The 17988-nt window shown below is 38.5% G+C and overlaps 1 protein-coding gene across 1 annotated transcript in view; it reads right to left on the bottom strand.

Annotated features, from left to right (window-relative positions):
- The window catches only part of EP400 (E1A binding protein p400), a 47277-nt gene extending 29744 nt beyond the window's left edge, over nt 1-17533 (bottom strand). Inside the window, exons 1-16 of the mRNA XM_031047903.2 lie at nt 16211-17533; nt 10759-10846; nt 10240-10347; nt 9161-9540; nt 8616-8918; nt 7673-7858; nt 6210-6350; nt 6020-6098; nt 5691-5743; nt 4530-4584; nt 4084-4173; nt 2789-2896; nt 1823-2016; nt 1470-1647; nt 666-802; nt 322-491 (exon numbers count right to left, since the gene is read on the bottom strand). Of these exons, the coding sequence (XP_030903763.2) occupies nt 322-491; nt 666-802; nt 1470-1647; nt 1823-2016; nt 2789-2896; nt 4084-4173; nt 4530-4584; nt 5691-5743; nt 6020-6098; nt 6210-6350; nt 7673-7858; nt 8616-8918; nt 9161-9540; nt 10240-10347; nt 10759-10846; nt 16211-17533 (3593 nt within the window). The remainder of the gene's footprint in view (nt 1-321; nt 492-665; nt 803-1469; nt 1648-1822; nt 2017-2788; nt 2897-4083; nt 4174-4529; nt 4585-5690; nt 5744-6019; nt 6099-6209; nt 6351-7672; nt 7859-8615; nt 8919-9160; nt 9541-10239; nt 10348-10758; nt 10847-16210) is intronic.
- Nucleotides 17534-17988: the final 455 nt, after the last annotated feature.

Consider the following 17988-nt stretch of genomic DNA (forward strand, 5'->3'; position numbering starts at 1 on the left):
AAATTATCTTTTTACTCGTGAATATACAACCAAAATACATTCCTTGTTGTAGAGCATCAGAACATACAAGGGGATCTGTTTGGGAGCATGGAGTATCAGTGAAAAAGAATTATAGTTATGATAGTGGTAACAAAATAATCCTGAGCATGTCTCTCAATCCTGATTGTTTCACTGAAGACACCTCTGCAGACACATGTTGCACAGGAAATTGGACAGATCAAACCAAGAGGGCTTTTATCAGTTTTCTGTTAAGAAGAGAACTGTGTAACATGAAGAGAGAAAACCTCACTACCAGCAGGAGAACAATTCCCAGCTCCTTACCTGCGGAGACTGAAAAGTGCCTCCCAGTGTTTCTCAGTCATGTTCTTGATTTGTTGCATCTCATCTACTATTAAGTATTTCCATCGCATTTTCATAAATGCTGGGTGGCCTTTGAAGAGCTGTTTGTAGGAAGTGATACACACATTGAAGCTGTTGGGTTCTGTCCATTCCTACAGAAAAGGAGACAGAAAACCTAAGACAGAATTCTCAAGTATCTTACAACCAGCTATTTCTTTGCTAAGAACAGAAAGATGCTATGACTCAAATAAATGCTTGAGTGCAGGTTAAAGCTCTTCCCATCTAAAATGGCAATACAACAGCATAAAAGTTGCAAAATACAGTACCTGTCTTTTTGCCCTAAGCTCCCTCTGGCTGCCAAAGTAGAGAAGTATTTTCAACCCCGGACACCAGCGTTTTAATTCCAGTTCCCATTTCAATATGCTACAGCTCCGTACAACAACAAGGTGAGGGCCCCAATTACCTACAGGAGGGGAAACAGCAGTTAACTATAGGAAGAGACTCCTAAAAATTCATGTGATTTATATTCTCTCCTAATTTTTTAAGTGCAGTGCACTAAATCCATCATTAAAAGTGAGATCCAGTAACAACAGAGGTATTTTAATGACTAATCTATACTTTACGATCTATTAGACACAAAGGAAGTACCCTTTGTGCACCTATTATCTATTTCTCCCTCAACTACATCAACTGCTTGAATAAGAGATACTACCCCCACACTACCACCTTTGCTTTAATTATGTCCTTAAACAATCCTCAGTACAACACCACAATAAGTAATATCTGAGATGATATACAAAACACACTTGTTTAGGTTCACATTTACTCCTTCAGTTTAACTATATGTTGCCATTTGGTCATTACACGATTTTTTAAAGCTTTTTTATATCAATGAACTAGGCTTCAGATGAATTTTGCCACCCAGAAGGTAACAGCAGATTGCTCAAACAAGGTAGTAGGAAGACATACCTACAACACACAATCTAAGACAGTTTTTCTGACATAATCTTACTCTGTGCATTACCTAAAGTCTGATACGGTTCAGCAGAAATAAAGTGACCCTAGGCTACAATCCACAAAGATAATGTTGGTGCAGTACCTGTCTAAAATTGTTGGATGAATGAACTTACCTTCATTACAAGCCAAGTGGGCAAAAAAGGCAATAATTTGTACTGTTTTTCCAAGCCCAGCTTCATCTGCCAGAATGCCGTTGAGATTCTTCCTGTACAGCTTTGCTAGCCAGTCCAGCCCAATCTTTTGATATTCTCTGAGAGGCCCATACAGCAGCGACGGAGTATTGTATTTTATCTGTAATGTGAGTAATTTCATACTTTTTTTCCCAAGTTAAATTCACAGAGCATGTCATAAAACACAACCATTATATAGTTCAATAACTAGAAAATATTTAATATGATTTGTTGCTGAAATCTGCAAAATCATGTAAAAGTGAGCATACACAGTAGCAGAAAACTGGGAGTCTTACCGCTGTTGTTATCCTGGAGCTGCCTTTAGGTAACAGCATTTCTGCTGCAGCAGCAACTTCTGCTATGTCTCGCATATGCTTCTTTGGAGGACTTGATCTGTCTATACCCTTGTACTGGTCAATACTGAGGAGGGAGTCTATGAGGACAACTTCTTTCTGAGGACTTTCTCTATCAGAGATATGGTCTTCTATTTCTATGGGAGAATAATTACATTAGCATTCATAATAAACTTCAGTAGCAGATACACAAATGAACTGAGATGGCTAGAATTCAAACAGGGGTCTAAAAGGAGGCAGCTAACTTAAAAATAATTCTGTGATTTTCAGGCTAGTCAAGCTAACACAAAAATAGCCTAAGCTCAGCATCATGTACATGTTCTGGATGTTCACACTAGGAAAGCTAACATGACCATTAGCTTTTCACAGCTTCTAGGGAGGTCCTCTCATACTACTTAAAACCTATCTTCAAACATGTAATTCTATCACCATGTTAGTACAGAACAGATGGCAACTGTGTAATAACAGCTAGCTATGAAAGTGCACTGTTTAATTCAGTGTAGAGAGGCTCTTCTACGGCTCACTATTGCTCCTGAGCATCTTGCACATCTTGACTTTAAGACAGGCAAATGCTACCCTTTTTTCCTAAACTGAGAAATTAAAAAGAAAGGAAGAAATTCTTCAAAGAGCATTTAGTAATAATTAAAATTTGTAATATTTACTAATAAGAGGAACAAATGTAATTTTTCTAATGACCATTCCAAATGCTTAGCAAGTAAGCCATTGCACTTTCCATTCATTCTTGTATATAACATTCTTCTTCACTTAAAACTAAAAAACATTTTAAATGTGATTCACTCAGTACTTGTTTTCCCTTAGTATACAAAGTCTTTTAATAGAGACCTGAAGAGCCAATCAACTTATTTGACCTTGTAAGTCAGCACTTCTTCTAACCAAAAAGTAACTTACCTTCCTCACTGCTATCCTCTTCACTGTCAGGCTTTGGCTGGGGCCAGTGAAAACTTTCTGCAAAGGCACCTTCATACATCTTTAGTAAATCTTCCAAAGGCAATTCAGCTAAAGGTCATTAAAAGATTAAGTTTAAAAATATGAAATCTTGGAACAAGCAGTACCATTGTCTTTAATCTCATTACATTCTTCACAATTGTATAAAGCCAGTTCTCTAATAAGAAGTTAATGGAAGAGGTAATTATTAGGCGGATGATGGTAATATTTATTTAATGACCTTGATTACAGAGAACACTTTGCAATACATCAAGCTGTCTGCTCACCCAGCTTGCTTTTTGCAATATTATAAACCAACCAAACAAACTGACAGTAAACCACTGGTTGGGGAATTAGGGGCACCAAATCCAGCCAAGTGGCCTGAAGACAACTCAAGACTTCAAAGTTCCAAAATTGAGCGCTACCTCAACCCTGCTACAGAGTAGCTCCATGATTCCTTGCCTGATGTGTTGAAGCAAAAATGTGCTTCACGACTGGCAGTGGGAAATCAATCAGGAAATATCCTCATTAGGAACTTGGCTGACTGGCCAAGAGTTATAATACCTCCAACTGGCCAGCTGGCTGCAGCCACTAAGCTGCCAAACAGACCAAACAAGCTGATTTGGAAACTGCATATTAATCACTAGATAGAGTTTGCTTAATGGAAAGCTTGCCTCTAAAAATCAGCAAGGTTTTTGCCATGATAAGTGAAGTGATCCCCATGGGATACTTCACATACATCAAGCTCAGCACAGCAGTTGCTATGTTGCTAATGAAAGTGAGCTGCTAGCCAGAGCATTGTTCCTAAAAGCCCCTTACGTCCAAGTATTTATAAACCCACCCCCAAGACTGGCATTTCAGTGCCCTTTCAAATCTGTCAGGTGGGTCACAAAACCCTTCTGAGATACTCAGATGCTTAGCTGGTTTTAAGCATTTATCATGGCCTCCTAGAATTTAGGTTGAGAGCTTTTGGTGTGAGGTTTTAAAGAAATGCGGTGCTTCAATAGAGAAATACTTTTTCTCAAGCCACCTTGTCTGATAACTACATAAGTAGATGGACTGCTTTATAAAGTACATCATATATGTCCATCATCATCCCATAAACTAACTGCTACAGCTTTCTAAATGGGAAAACATATGACTGAACATCTGAATGCATTCAACTTCTCATCTATAACCCTATTCACAAATATAACTGTTGCATGTTTTCACTTTTCTTTCAGAACCTACCACAGAGAAGCATCAAGCTACAAGCCTACCTTCTTTGGCTAGATTAGACAACTCAGTTTGATGGTTTATGTTTCCTTCTTTAGCTTCTTGTTCTTCAATTGTTTCTTCTTCATCTTCAACTAAAATAAAAACAACAGGTAACCTTAGCATTCAAATGACACAATAATTCAGGAAGTTTGTAGTTATACACCCATGAAGTGTACTAGCATAGAATAGAACATGTAAATCAGCAGCATTCAAAAATAATCAAAATCTATAACAATATAAAAATTAAAAAAATTATATTCAAACTTTCACTGAAGCTCTGTTAAGCAAAATTGCCTATGAAATTGCCTATCTAATCTCTCTGAGAAATGGATGAAGGTTGGTATTTGGTTTGTGAAAAGCAGCAACAGACCAAAAACCTGTGCGTTTAGGGTTTAATATACGACTTAAGTATTACACTATAGGTGCCCAATTTTGAAAAGTGACTTACCTTCCTCATCAGTCAAAGACATGCTTGCCTTTCTTTTCCTTCCAGATGATGAACCCTGACATTAAATAAAGAGAACATTTAAAACCAAAAAACAAATATAGGGAGGCTTTCTGTTTGTTTTTTTAAAGAAAGCAAAAAGTGCCTTGCAACCACAACAGCACTTGTTAATAGACACTTAACACCTATTAGTACCATCCTGGTCATACAAAAGCAAACACTCTGCTTCTGTACTGAAGGCAGCATGCAGTTAGCCACTCCAAGTGTTTGTGATTCAAATTGCCCAGGTCCTGCTGTGGCACAAAGCCATAGTACACTCTTTCCCTTAGAAACATTACGGAGGCACAAAACCTTTTACTCAGGTTGAATTGAGGACTCAATTTTCTCTGGCATAGGCCTACAATTGTTCAGTCTCAGCTGTCCAGCCATGGCTTAGTCTCTGCAAATTAACACTCACAGACAGTGCTAGGCCACAGTTTGGCTGATAACACATGGTAAAGCTTGTTCCTAACAAGAAATTCAGATGCAGGCATTCTGCTTGGTGAAAGGGGAGCATTTCAGTACGTGGGCACCAGCTGTGCCATGCCAGATGGCTCAGGGTCTCAAAACAATCCCTCATCCATTTTTCTCCAATTGCACACATGCAGCCAAGAAGCCTTAGCATGCATTTTGCCCAGGACAAAGGATATAAAGTTCATTCAGTTTGACCAATTCTGTAACATACACCTACATCTGTCGGCAGGTAAATCACCACTGAACAGATGAAAACACACTTTCATAACCCACAAAGTATAATCCTGGTTACAGTATATAAAACTCCTGCCCAAAATGAAGCCTGGCAATCGATTTGTACATCTTTTTGGTCTTGCAACCTTAGAATGAATGATTCAAAGCCACTGAGTAGGTAGGAATTCTTCCTTTAAAAGACACATGTCAATCACAATCCACTTCCCCATTAAAAGTTGTGGTTTATAAACAGAAAAATATGGTATTTGTTCTTGTGACTGTATGTTCAGTTGTCTACTGTCTACAGTTCAGTAACTATACACAAAGCTGCCTGTCATTGCCATGGATTTGAGGAAAACATATCATATTTATCAAGATTTTTCACATAACTAATCATATTTAAATGAATTTGATGATTTTAAGGAACAGAAGACTTACCATTTCACTTTCTTTTTCCAGTAAAAGATCTTCCACAGTTCTTGTATCCCTACCTGGAAAATTATTATACTTGATGTATGCATTAGTCACTTAGCAATTTTATCTTTCTTATGTGAAGTTTTAAATGCATTCAACATAAAACGTAAGAGATGTTAACAAAATCTAGCAGAAAACTATAAATATGCCCTCATAGTTCAGATCTGTTCACAACCTATTATTAGCATCTCACAATTCTATCACCAACAAGATGAAACTCCACTGAGTGAAATTCTGTAAAACAACAGCATCAGATTTAATACAGGATTTCTTATGAAATAGAATACAATTACCTTTCCTTGAAATTCTCTTTAAATTCAAAGCTTTTTTCCTTTTCTCTTGAAATTCAATTTGCAGTTTTATTTCAACAACCTGAAATGTAAAACAAGTCTAATTAACCACTTACATTTTATAAATTAATTGCCAAAGACAGAAAGAAACCCCCGTAAGACTTGTACAAGTATTAATATGTATTAATTTTACCTGTTCAATGTTAGACCAGAAGTATTCTATTTCTCTAGCAATTGATGCAGCAATTCGCCTTAGTTTGTTTTGTTCTTCCCTTTTAGCTCGCTCTTCATTAAGTTTCTTTTCCTCGTGATATCGAGCCACAGTTCTTACCATCTGCAATAGCATGAGACATACTGAATTAGGTTACCTCAAAATACACCTCATTGTGTTTCTTGAGGTTACAATGGTTATTAGCAGCCAGATCCTGACTATAGCTTTACACACAACCTCCTACCTCCAATATTTCTAATTCCTACTACACCAGTAAAATGACAGGAAACTCAATGGAAAAAAGAAAATACAAGAACTATAACTAAACAGTCTAGTAGGAAACTCTTAATTCACTGTTCTAAATAAAAATTAGTGAAAAATATACTGAAATTAGCAGCAAACATATAAAAGAAAACTTTTCTTCAGACAGCACATATGAAGTCATAGAAACCACACCACAAAATGTCAAAGACCAAAGGTAAAATGTGTTCAAAAGGAGTGTATGCATATGAATGAAAGATTTAGTCAACGGCTGCTAAAGACTGACTTGATTGCAACCTTTAGCTCAGAACATTGACTTCCAGATGTTTGAAGCATACTGCCAGGGGAAGCATCACTTCATATTTGCCTGTCTCGTTTCGCCTTTTCTTAAAAAGCTGCCATTGGCCACAAATGGAACAAGTGCTTCAAATCCAGATTCAAATTATATTCAAAATGCACATCTTCATTTTACAAAATGATTCACCTATTTCAATACTTTGCTAGTTCTGAGTTTCCATTGTTTCAGAATATACAATAAAAAAACAGCATAGTAATTTAAACTAATGACCTTCAGTTGCTCTCTTCATTATACCAGACTGGTCACAAATGTACCAAAAGAAGATGCAACATTGCTGGAATCCATAGAAACCTCTTGCTTATTGTAAATAAATTGATTTTACATATTTCATCTCACACCACCACAATTTTCATTCCATCCCCTCTGTGCTGGTATCTAGGGGAAGAGTTACAGAAACAGTTCTCTACCATGTTTCAAAGAAAGAAGACAGACAACGACACCAATAGAAGCTGCTTACAAAATTCTGTGTTTACTCTTCATGGAGAGGGAATAACTGAATTGTGAGATAGACACAATAGCTGTACTTTAAATATGACATAGTCAACATATCGACTGGGTCCCCTAAACAAGCTGTTTGATTTCCAGAGGAATAAAATCCACAAAATCCAAAACTATTAATTCCATCCACAACCAATAAAATTATCTAGTCTGTTTCAAATGCTAGAATATCCAAAGCTGACAACACAACTTGTCACGTAAGTTAAAAATCAGTGCCTTGTATTTCCATCACTTCTATCTGCAGAAAAAGATGGCTTAAACAGCTTTGCTACCAAGCTGAGTGATACCAAGACTAATTGTTCTAAGTCAAAAAGTGGTTTTCAAGTACCTTTTTAGCAGTTGCCATCTTCCACTTTCTCTCTTGGGCAAAATCAGTTGCCATCCACTGCATTTCTTCCAGCAAATAATCCCAGTGAGATTTTGGTCTTGGAGCCTCTTGGAGTTTAGGCAGTCGCCTGGGGGACCATAAACCTTCCTTTCTCAGTTCTGCTATTCGCTGATGGATTTGATTTTCCTTAGAAAGAAATACTTATAGTTACAATGAAGTTACAGAATGCACTTAAAACAGTAGTTGAACAAATAATTGCTTCCACTTCATCAAAATAAGTGACAGCACAAAAAAGGTGGAATAGTATGAACAGCGTGACACACGCATTATGAATATCAAGTCTGAATGCTACATCAACAAAAAAAAGTACTGGACTAATTCAACCTAAATGTAAAGAGAATCACAGTACTGAAACTTGTACTTTGTTAAATGACAAGATAAAAAAGGTTCACTGGCAGAAAAAAAAAACAAACCAAACCAAGTTACAAGACAGATGTAAACTGCAATCAATTCCTTTTTTCATAAAATGAAATTGCAGATGTATTTATCCACAGAAGACAAATATATTTTCATTATTAGTACTGCTGGATTTTGTGAAAACACAAGTTCTCTATGATGCTCCTGTTAAATAAGCAAAACACCTTCAGTTAGCTATAAAAACAAGTGAGGTTGCAGTCACCTTGAGTGACTAGACAGAATCAACACAACAGAAATAGAACACAACAATAGTACAAAGACCAATAAGTCTTCTTCAGCTTCTCTGACTGCCCATAAAAGCAAAACTCAGTATGTAAAACAGACGGAAAAAAAAACCCAAAGCCAAAACCAAACACCCAATCCCCTCAAAACCCAGCCCATTTTCATGACTCAAACACATCGCTCACGTCAATTGTTATCTGTGTGTTAACTGTTCATAAGATTCAGGGAAAACCAAAAATCTTACCAGCTTTACTTGCTCAGCAAGCTTGTCTTGAGAATTGTCCTGTGGTATTACTGTTGCATTCTGAGCTGGACTTTGTGTTTTAGGTGCTGCTGCTACTGCTAAGCCTGGGGGTTTTGATGCAATAGGAGACAGGGACTTGTTAGTTGCTGGAGAGCTCCTGTTTGTTTGTACTGGATATGTAGAAGGCGGTGTTGTGCCTGAGATAGCTGCTGGCACAACAGATGAGGTAGGTGGTAGTGTGTTTGCTGTAAGACGCTGAGAAGTCTGAGCAGGATCTACAGATGGTCGTGTCAGAGTCACAGTCTGCCCAAGAAACACATTTATTAGTGCTAAGTTCAGGCTTCAATACTGTCTTAGTCTATACTACAGCAAACATAATGAGGTTTTTAGTAAAAAATGTACACGTGCAAATGCACACAGGAAATGACTTAAGTGTCCAGTGGAATTAAAAAAACTTAGTTTTTCATATATTTTCAGAAAGATAGCATTCTTGGATTTTACTGAGCACTGAAACCAACATTTTTGCCCCAATAAAGTTCACATACCTGTTGCTGTATTGTAGGTTGTGGCTGTGATACTTGGTTTGGTGCCTGTCCTTGCACATGCATTGCTGGTGGCACCTGCTGTTGAAGTGGTGCTGGAAGTGGAGCAGAAGTCAGAGGTACACTTTGAGGCTGGATCTTCACCTGAATCTGAGGCTGAGCTGGAGATTCCACCATCTGTGGCTGCTGCTGTGACAGCTGCAGAGCAGCTGGAAGAGATGTCATGGGGACATTTGCAGGTTGCAGTCTCCCTGGCAGCTGTGGTGGAGGTGTATGCAGACTGGCTGCGTTCTGCACAGGAGGGCCTTTAGATGGGTCATACTGCTGTTGACTCTGTTTCTGTCCAGTCAGCTGTACAGTCTGAGGAGTGGGAGGCATTCCACCTACAAAGCAAGAGGAAACATAACACAAATGAAATTAAGACATCCAATGCTCTTAACTGATACAATGAGGAAACCAACTGCAGATAGACTAATTTGTTACTTACTTTGCCACAAAACACCATCACTTGAAAATACCACATCACAATCACAAAATAAATCACCATTACAATAAACAACAAAGTATTTCATGCATAGGACTGCAACTAAAATATGGAGCATGGCAACTATAAAAAAAAACATGTCATTATGTGTCTTCTGAATTTCTTACAGTAAAAAGAAAAGGACTGGTGAGCTACTGGAATTCAACCTAAAAAAACTAGTTTCTAGTCTAAATACTTAGCTCTCAGCACATTCACTCTAACGAATATTCTAGAGCTTGGCACAACTAATGAATAAAAATTTGTCATGATGTTGCAAATTAGGAGGTTTCCTTTTCATAAATCATTGGTTCAGTTCCAGAATTCTCAAATTAACCACTTTGCATCAGCACCTGTGACGTTTTTCCATGCCCACATGCACCTTTGGAGCCCGTCACTCAGCTCCTTAAACAAACCAGGCATTGCATACCAAGTATTAATTTACATGGAGAAGTGTGTGGTGGGACTAGGATCTTGGCAGGCCAGAAGCCCAAGTTTCTAGTCCCATCACTAACATCTCCTTGTTAAATTAATGTGCAATTGGCATGTGGTGACACAGTACCTTGTGCCGTTGGCATTAGCTGTTGAAGAGGAACTCCTGAAGCCACACCCGGGTGCTGAAAAACCATCCCATGACGGCCCACTTCAATTCGTGGTCTCTTAGACGAATCTGTGATATTCAAATTCCATTTATGGCATGGTATAATGGAATGGGTTCAGTTTTACACAGCAAACTACTACACATGATTCCAACATCAGCTCAGAAAGCTACGACTACTGTACATGTGTAGCATTCATGAAGAACATGCTCCAAGGGCAGAGTCCCTCTAACTTCAAGTTGGCCATCTCCAGTCTTCTTAGCCAGAACACTCAACCTAACAATGTCTCCATGCCTGCCAAATCCAGTCCTATTTATTGTGAGTGGAGCACACTCTTCACACAGCACCATTCACAATAGATAGTCCTAAGGATTTGGCAATTCCCAAGGTGAGGCAAAACTATTTCAAGGGTTGCAGAACAGTGGGCTCCATTCACTGTTTGGGAAAAAAAGAACCAGTGTACTTCTGTCTGTGGAACATACCTGCTGGTGCAAGTGCCTGCTGTCTCTTAAAAGCTTCAATTTCTATGGTGTTCACAGTTCCCGTTACTGGAGTCCCTGTATGCGTTTGCTATTGGAAAAAGAAAACAAATCACAAAAGTTCAATCTGTAGACAGTCTAACACCAAGATGTAATTTACAGAGCTAGAGGCCAGCACAGAACAAGTCCTTCAGAACAGTTGTATGATAAAGAAAATGAGACTCATTCAATACCTGCTCTAAAGTTTCAGATGTCTGCAATGCACAGATATTCTTTGCTAAGTTTAAATTTTAAAACAATAAATAAATTGATGATGATATTGAGATGCAACAGAAATCACCAAGTTGATTCATCAAGTTGGAGTTTAGCATCAGTAAGATTACACAGTGCATGAAAACTTTCTAATTACTACTTTTAATATTGGCTATGATGGTAGAGAATACACCTTAGATAATCCTTTCAGCATCAAACTCTGATGGCAGCCTCAGGTACAGGATTATTGAAGCAAGCACATTTGGGTATATGACAATTTCCATGCTCTTTGGGTCCTCAGCACAACTGTCAAGCACCTACTAACATCCATCAGTGTCTGTGCAAGCCCAATTCCTTTCAGTGAGTTTCCAAGTCATAATTTCAAATTCTCTTTTACAGTTGGCCATGCTATACCAAATATTCTACTATAAAACTTAATATAAAAAAATAAGGGCTATCCCAAGAATAGATTTAAGAGATTATATACAAAAATGCAAACAGGGACTTTATGTATGGCATTCTCTATGTTTTAAATGATGAGCTAATTTAGCACTCAAATGTGTAATTTTCTGATGGTGAGAGCCTTTGCCATATTGATGTACTGCACAGGCTTGCAAATGTTGTGAAGTTTTATTATTATAACATAGCAGAGACAGCAATCTCCCACAAGAATCTTCTAGTTTATTCACGGGTCTTTTCTTCTCTGATTTTCAACAAAAATTGTACCAATGTAAACTAACCACCAGTCTCTGTTGAAATAAACCATAGCATCTTCAATGCTTCATTGAACAGTATTAATAAACACAGCAAACATCACCTTAAAATCAGTGGGTTTCAAACACTCCTTTTTGAGCTGAATATATCTCATGCCACTCAGATTCTATCAATAGCTATGAATTAGTAACATCTAATCTCTTTGCTGCTGGGAGGGTGTTTGTGGCCATCTCTAGCAATACAGCTATAGCCTTAAGACGTGAATTTTGCATTTAAGAATGACTCATATTCATCCCTAATGGTCATGGTTCACTGTCATTTCACACCCAATATAGATTAAGTTTTCAAATGCTTGTCTTCTCACAAGGCAGACATGCAGCATGCTTCAAATCCCACAGCCAGTGTGTGGCGAAGCATCGTATGCATTAAATTTTCAGTATCAGTCACAAAGACTTAACTTTGTACAATGCTACTGAATTAACAAATTCAGCTTGTGTCCTGTTTGCATCAAATACTTTCTGGGACACAAGTTTAAGAAAGTATTTCCTCCAAACTCTGTTTCAAAGGCCATTTATTTGCACTCTTAGCCTGGATGATCACATACAGCTTCAGGCTGCATCTCTACTGCAGGACTTCTGACTGACATTTCCTTAAGAGTATGCCTCCCAGCTGTCTGCATTATCATAGTGTAATTTAGGCCAGACACTTCAAAGAGCAAAGATGTTATGTCTTTCTAATTTGCAGCCACATACCATTAATGTTAGACTAAAACTGTCCTAACTTTAATTAAAGTAATGTCGTTCTCTGGAGGTCATGATTATTATGCAGCACGCCCACAATAATCATTCTGAGTGCTGCACTTATGCACTAAAATTTGAATGATGATGATCAGGACACATTTCTCTATAAACAGTCACAAAGAGAAAGGCTGATGGAAAGAGAGGCTACTTTTTGTTAACAGTCTGTGCTAAAAGGTATTATCACTGTTACACAGTTTTGCAGGTTTTCAGCATGTAGCTGCTAGTTTCTCTGAAATGGGTCTGAAATGGTATCATACTTTCAAAGGTATTTCATCATAGCTGTAGCTTGATGATAACCCTAATCACTGTAATAAATAACCTTACATAGTATTACATATTTTAAACTGCTTAGATGAAGCCTGACTACCTAAGGACACTTCCAAGACATATCACTACTGACCACAATGAAAAGCTCTCAGTGCGAGCCCATTTACTATGCCACTCATTTGTAAAGCATCACAGTGAACATCCCATTTGTTACACATGGAATACAACCCATTTTGCATCTCATTTAACTCTCTGTTTTCCAAAACCTAAATAAAGGCAGTATAGACTGTACAGATTCCATGGTACAGCAGAATAATTCACCCTGTAACACCTACTAAGTTACATATAATTGAGCTAAAAGGTAAATATTTAGTTGCAGAGGAATTGGGTATATTATTTCTCAGGGTGTCTGGTAACACAGAGTTGAATAAACCCACGCTACCCTGAATTTAAAAGTCGCATCACCATTGATCCACAAAAATGTTAACTGATTTTCACATTTATTTCTTTATTTTGTTCAGTATTCCCTCACTGAAAAAAAATGAAAGAAAAGAAATTGTTTAAAAGTACTTATAGAATAAAAATAAGCACTTCAGTATCTTCTTCCCAACATTTATGGTAGAGCTACTGGAAAGCTGTTAGATATTGAAAGACAAAGTGTCAGAGGGTTATTATTATTGTTTAAAACATTGCAGGGAAGGGAAATCCAAAACCTTCTGTAGCCATACTCAAAACCTTTAACAGATAAGGGAAAAAAAGAAAAGAAATTAAGAAGAAATCCACAATTACAATGCCACAGACAAAAGAATCAGTATTATCACTACGCAGAATGCACAAATGAACCAAATGCATTAGGGAAACAAAAGACAAACAAACCAAAGTGAAGACATTCAAGCTGAAAGTTAATGAAATAAGCCAGCAACCTGGAGACAAAGATTTAACTTCCTCAAGGCTTCATTAGTACTGATGCATTTGAAGATTGCAAAGGTTTCTTTGTTTTGTTTAGATGATAAGGGATGGGCTCTTGGGAAAATTCTAATTCATCTAAGAAATACCAAATCTGAATGAAGAAAAAAAATCTGGGATGAAACTACATTTTAGAACCATTGAAAAGTACCTGAAATGGTTGCTGCTGGGATGAAAAAGCAGCAGAAACATTTGGAGGAAGCTGGGTTGCTATAGCGACAGGAGTACCAGTCTGCCCATCCTTTCCTGTCACAACCTTTACCTGAGAGAAATATTTGGGGAAAACAAAAAAAAACAAAAGAAGGGAGAATCATTTTCTTTTTAAAAGTTTTTTCTTCTTTTTTTTTTTTTCCAACACACTCATTTTGTACTGATGGCACCTCACTGAAGAGGGGATTATAACTACACTACCATCAGTGCAGCTTGGTTTGAGCACAGCCCGTTTTTAAGAGTTCTGTCTCACTTTTAGTAGCAGAACAGAGTACAGCCTTGACTATTCACAGTGACTTCTCATCACTGGAACCACTTTTTAAATCCTTTGAATTTAATGATTGCTGCTCCTAACAGACAACAAATTAGCATGACAGACAGTTTGAACTTAAGAGAGCTCCAACATTTATTTAAGCAATGAGCACAGTCACCATTCGCTCGCCCCTTGAATTCCCAAAGCAATCAACCTTTCCAGGCAAGGGATGAAGTGCATTGCTTTAGCAGAAAGTGATAAAGAGGAGGGAAGGGGAAATAAAACAGAAGACAACAAAAAATACAAAGAAATAACATACTCAAAAGATGCCATTATCTTTCAAAAGGATTCATCATTGGAAAACACATAAAGACTTTTGCTGTTGCACTTTGCAATGTTCTCCAACAGTTAGACGGACAAGTGGCTTTCACAAACAAAAGACCCATCACAAGCAAGCAGCAAAGTACAAAAACTCCAAACCCAAAAGACCGAAGGTAAAGCCTCAACTGATGTAAACTGTAGTAGTGCCACTGACTTCAATGAACCTAGACAATTTACACCCGCTAAAGAGCTCTCAGCTAAAAATACCTTTTTTTCAGCTGACAAACACACAACCCAACAAGGACACCTAAAGAATTTGACAAAATACAAACCAGGTGAAAACAAAAAACATCCATTGCCAATAAATCACACTAACAGGCTACAGAGAGAAATGATTCCTTCAAAATTATCAATAACAATCACAAGCAGAAATTTCCTAGACCACAAAGCAGTGAATAAATTAAACTTCAGCTGTTATACTGTTAAAATTTCCCACAAATTCCAACTGATGATATGCTCGCTAGTGATTCACACCTAAGAAACTCGTCAATTTTCCCTGGAGGCACTCATTTCTAACAGGTTATCTCCAAGCAGTTTGAGTTTCTCTACGTAACAAGTTTGGTTCCTTACAAACTGACATCTATATACCCACACATATTTTTACAGATTTTAAAAGGTATTTACGAGTGCCAAGTGATACAGAGTCACCAGTTATATTCACCCTGCTTCAACCGCTTGCCATGTAGGCTTGCAGGTATGCTCTACGCAAGACAAGCAATGCTCCAGCACCCGCAGGGTGTTGCGGTCAAGAGCTACACGAATGGGTACAAACGTGTAGAAGTTGCACAGCATCTGTCTGTGGCAAGCTTATTTCAAGTCGTTTGCTATTAATAAACAGTGAATTCAAGTTAGTAATTTTAAACCTTTGCATAAATAACAATATTAACTTGTTAATGTCCAGTCCAGTCTGTAAGTGCTGTTTGTTTGATCAGCTAGAAGGCACAGAGCTTGAAGACAGCCGAAGTAACCTGATTCATTACTATGGACCTATACACATCGTAATTCACACGTTCTCTCTATGCAATTAGATTAATTCAGGTCTTTGTTGGCTACAGCAACACTGAATTTCAGTAACATCTATGGTTACAAGTCACACGACTCAGAGGTTAACCTCTTACAAGACTGCTCATTCTTTTCTGGTTTATGCAGCTCTAGTAAGTGAAATTCAATCTATGATTCCTACTCATATTCATTCTGATAGCTTAAAACAGCTTCCACACCAATGCCATTTTTTATTTATGTGGTGGTTTACATACTAACTAGGACAGCAAAAGCTCCTTTCACCTCTCTACCCTTTTCCTTTTAAACAGGTGCATCTAACAGCATGCTCAAGCCAACCCGTTTGCTCACACTACCCAGCAGAACTGCATCCTCTCAGACCAACTATTTAAAGTGCCATACTTCATCAAGTACAAATTACTTTTCAGGTACTGTCACATTCTCCAATACTCCACAATCCTGGTGCCACAATGTCATCGAATCAGAGAATGATTAGGGTTGGAAAGGACCTTAAGGTCATCCAGTTCCAACCCCCCTGCCATGGCCAGGGACACCTCACGCTAAACCATGCCACACAAGACTGTCCAAAAAAGAAGTATAACAGATTTCTTACCTCATCATTGATGACCTCAGATTGTTCTTCCTCTTCTTCTTCCTCCAGATCCAAGTCATTTTGCCTCAGGTATGCTTGCAGTGGAACACAATGTTTCTTCTTAAAAGCCAAAAAGTCCATCATATTCCCTTGAAGATGTTGCAGGAAAAACAGTTCAATCAAACATTCCTTAAAAGTTTCCTTAAGAATTTCCATCTGTTTGTGGTGATGATCCAAACATTGTTTTCTCATTTGAGCAGTCTCTTGGTTGGCAGGAGGAATCTCCTCCAATTTTTTGGGTTGTTTTTTCACTGCTGTATTAACTGTAGGAGTAAGAGGAAGACTCGACAGCCCTTGTGGTACAGTGGCCCGTGAAGGACTTGTGGGAGGAGGTGGTGATGTCATTCCAAACGCACTAGGTCCTCCAACCCCTGCTATCAAGCCACCAGAAGTCCTGTCATATCCAATGGGTCTACCCAGCTGCTGTCCTTGAAGCACTTGCTGCTGCTGCTGCATCAGTTGCCCTTGGATGATATTGCTGATTTGGGGTGGCAAGCTGGTCGTTGTAATATGGCCCGGGCTAGTCAAAGACTGCATGTTTGCTCCGCTAGCTACAGGACTTTGAGGACCAAGATGATGGATGGTACCACCAGACTGCGAATGAGGCTGTGAAAGCCTTCGTTCCCTTACCGTAGCAGGCGTCCCAGAAGATGGAAGCTGTACTTGTGCAGCAGCTCCTTGAGCAATCTGTGCAATTCCTGGTCCTTCTTGATACACAAAGTGTCCACCATTTGAAGGACTCAAGCTGATTTGTCTCACAAGCACGCTAGCATCCACAAATCCTCTTGTGGGGCTCTGGCTGCACATTCCCAAGCCAGAGCCTGGAGTGCCTGCCCGAACACTTGGTAAGGTTTGCACTGGCACAGGGTTAGGCTGTGTAGGGCTTTGAGACTGAACTTGTTGAGGCAGCGGTGAAGTGACTTGAATGTAGGAGGGAGACCCATGCTCAAATCGCCTCTGCTGAGGACTGAACTGAAAACTGGGCGATGTTGGGTTTGGAATTGGCAATGGGGTGAGTGTTATCTGCTGGTTTCCTGAAGCCACCGGTCCAACGTTCTGCAGAGTGATGTTCACATTCTGCCCAGCCACTGGACTTCGGCTCATTATAAACTGCTGTATTTGGTAACTGGGGGACTGGGGTGCAGATGGACTTGCAGAAGGTGCAAAAGAAGCTGCAGGGGACTGGGGTAGGTTCGCCTGTTGCTCTTCTCCCTCACTGCCTGTGAAGGACCTGGACCTCTGGAGCTGGCGCTGGGCATTCTGAGGGCCATTACCATGGTGCATTCTCACTGCTCTAGGTGTTTCTTACAGTATACACTAAAGAAATACAACAAAACCAGAAATTTAGGGAAGGTAAAAGTATTTCTGCAACTGAAACTACGTAGTTACTATTTAAAGAGTATCTTATTGTTATAACTTGGCTATCCTGTCTTGGCAATTGCTTAAATACATACTCAACTTCTCCAAAACCTTCAGCACCACAAAGCTCACTTAAATCCCTCAGGCATATCTTTAGCTAACAAAGAGCTATTGAAGAGTTTTACAAATTATATGTTCTGTGGAACTTGAAGAATCAACAGTCTCCAGCATCAAAAGTATCTCTTTTTTGTGTTCATTATTTCAAATGTTTCAGTACTTTTAACACTTAATACAATGTTTCTGAATACCCAACAGTTGCTTAAAATGTACAATGTTTCTTCATCAATAACTAAAAATATAATTAAAAGGGACACAGACTA

The sequence above is a fragment of the Melopsittacus undulatus genome, chromosome 12, assembly GCF_012275295.1.
Source record: "Melopsittacus undulatus isolate bMelUnd1 chromosome 12, bMelUnd1.mat.Z, whole genome shotgun sequence".
Classification (NCBI taxonomy): domain Eukaryota; kingdom Metazoa; phylum Chordata; class Aves; order Psittaciformes; family Psittaculidae; genus Melopsittacus; species Melopsittacus undulatus.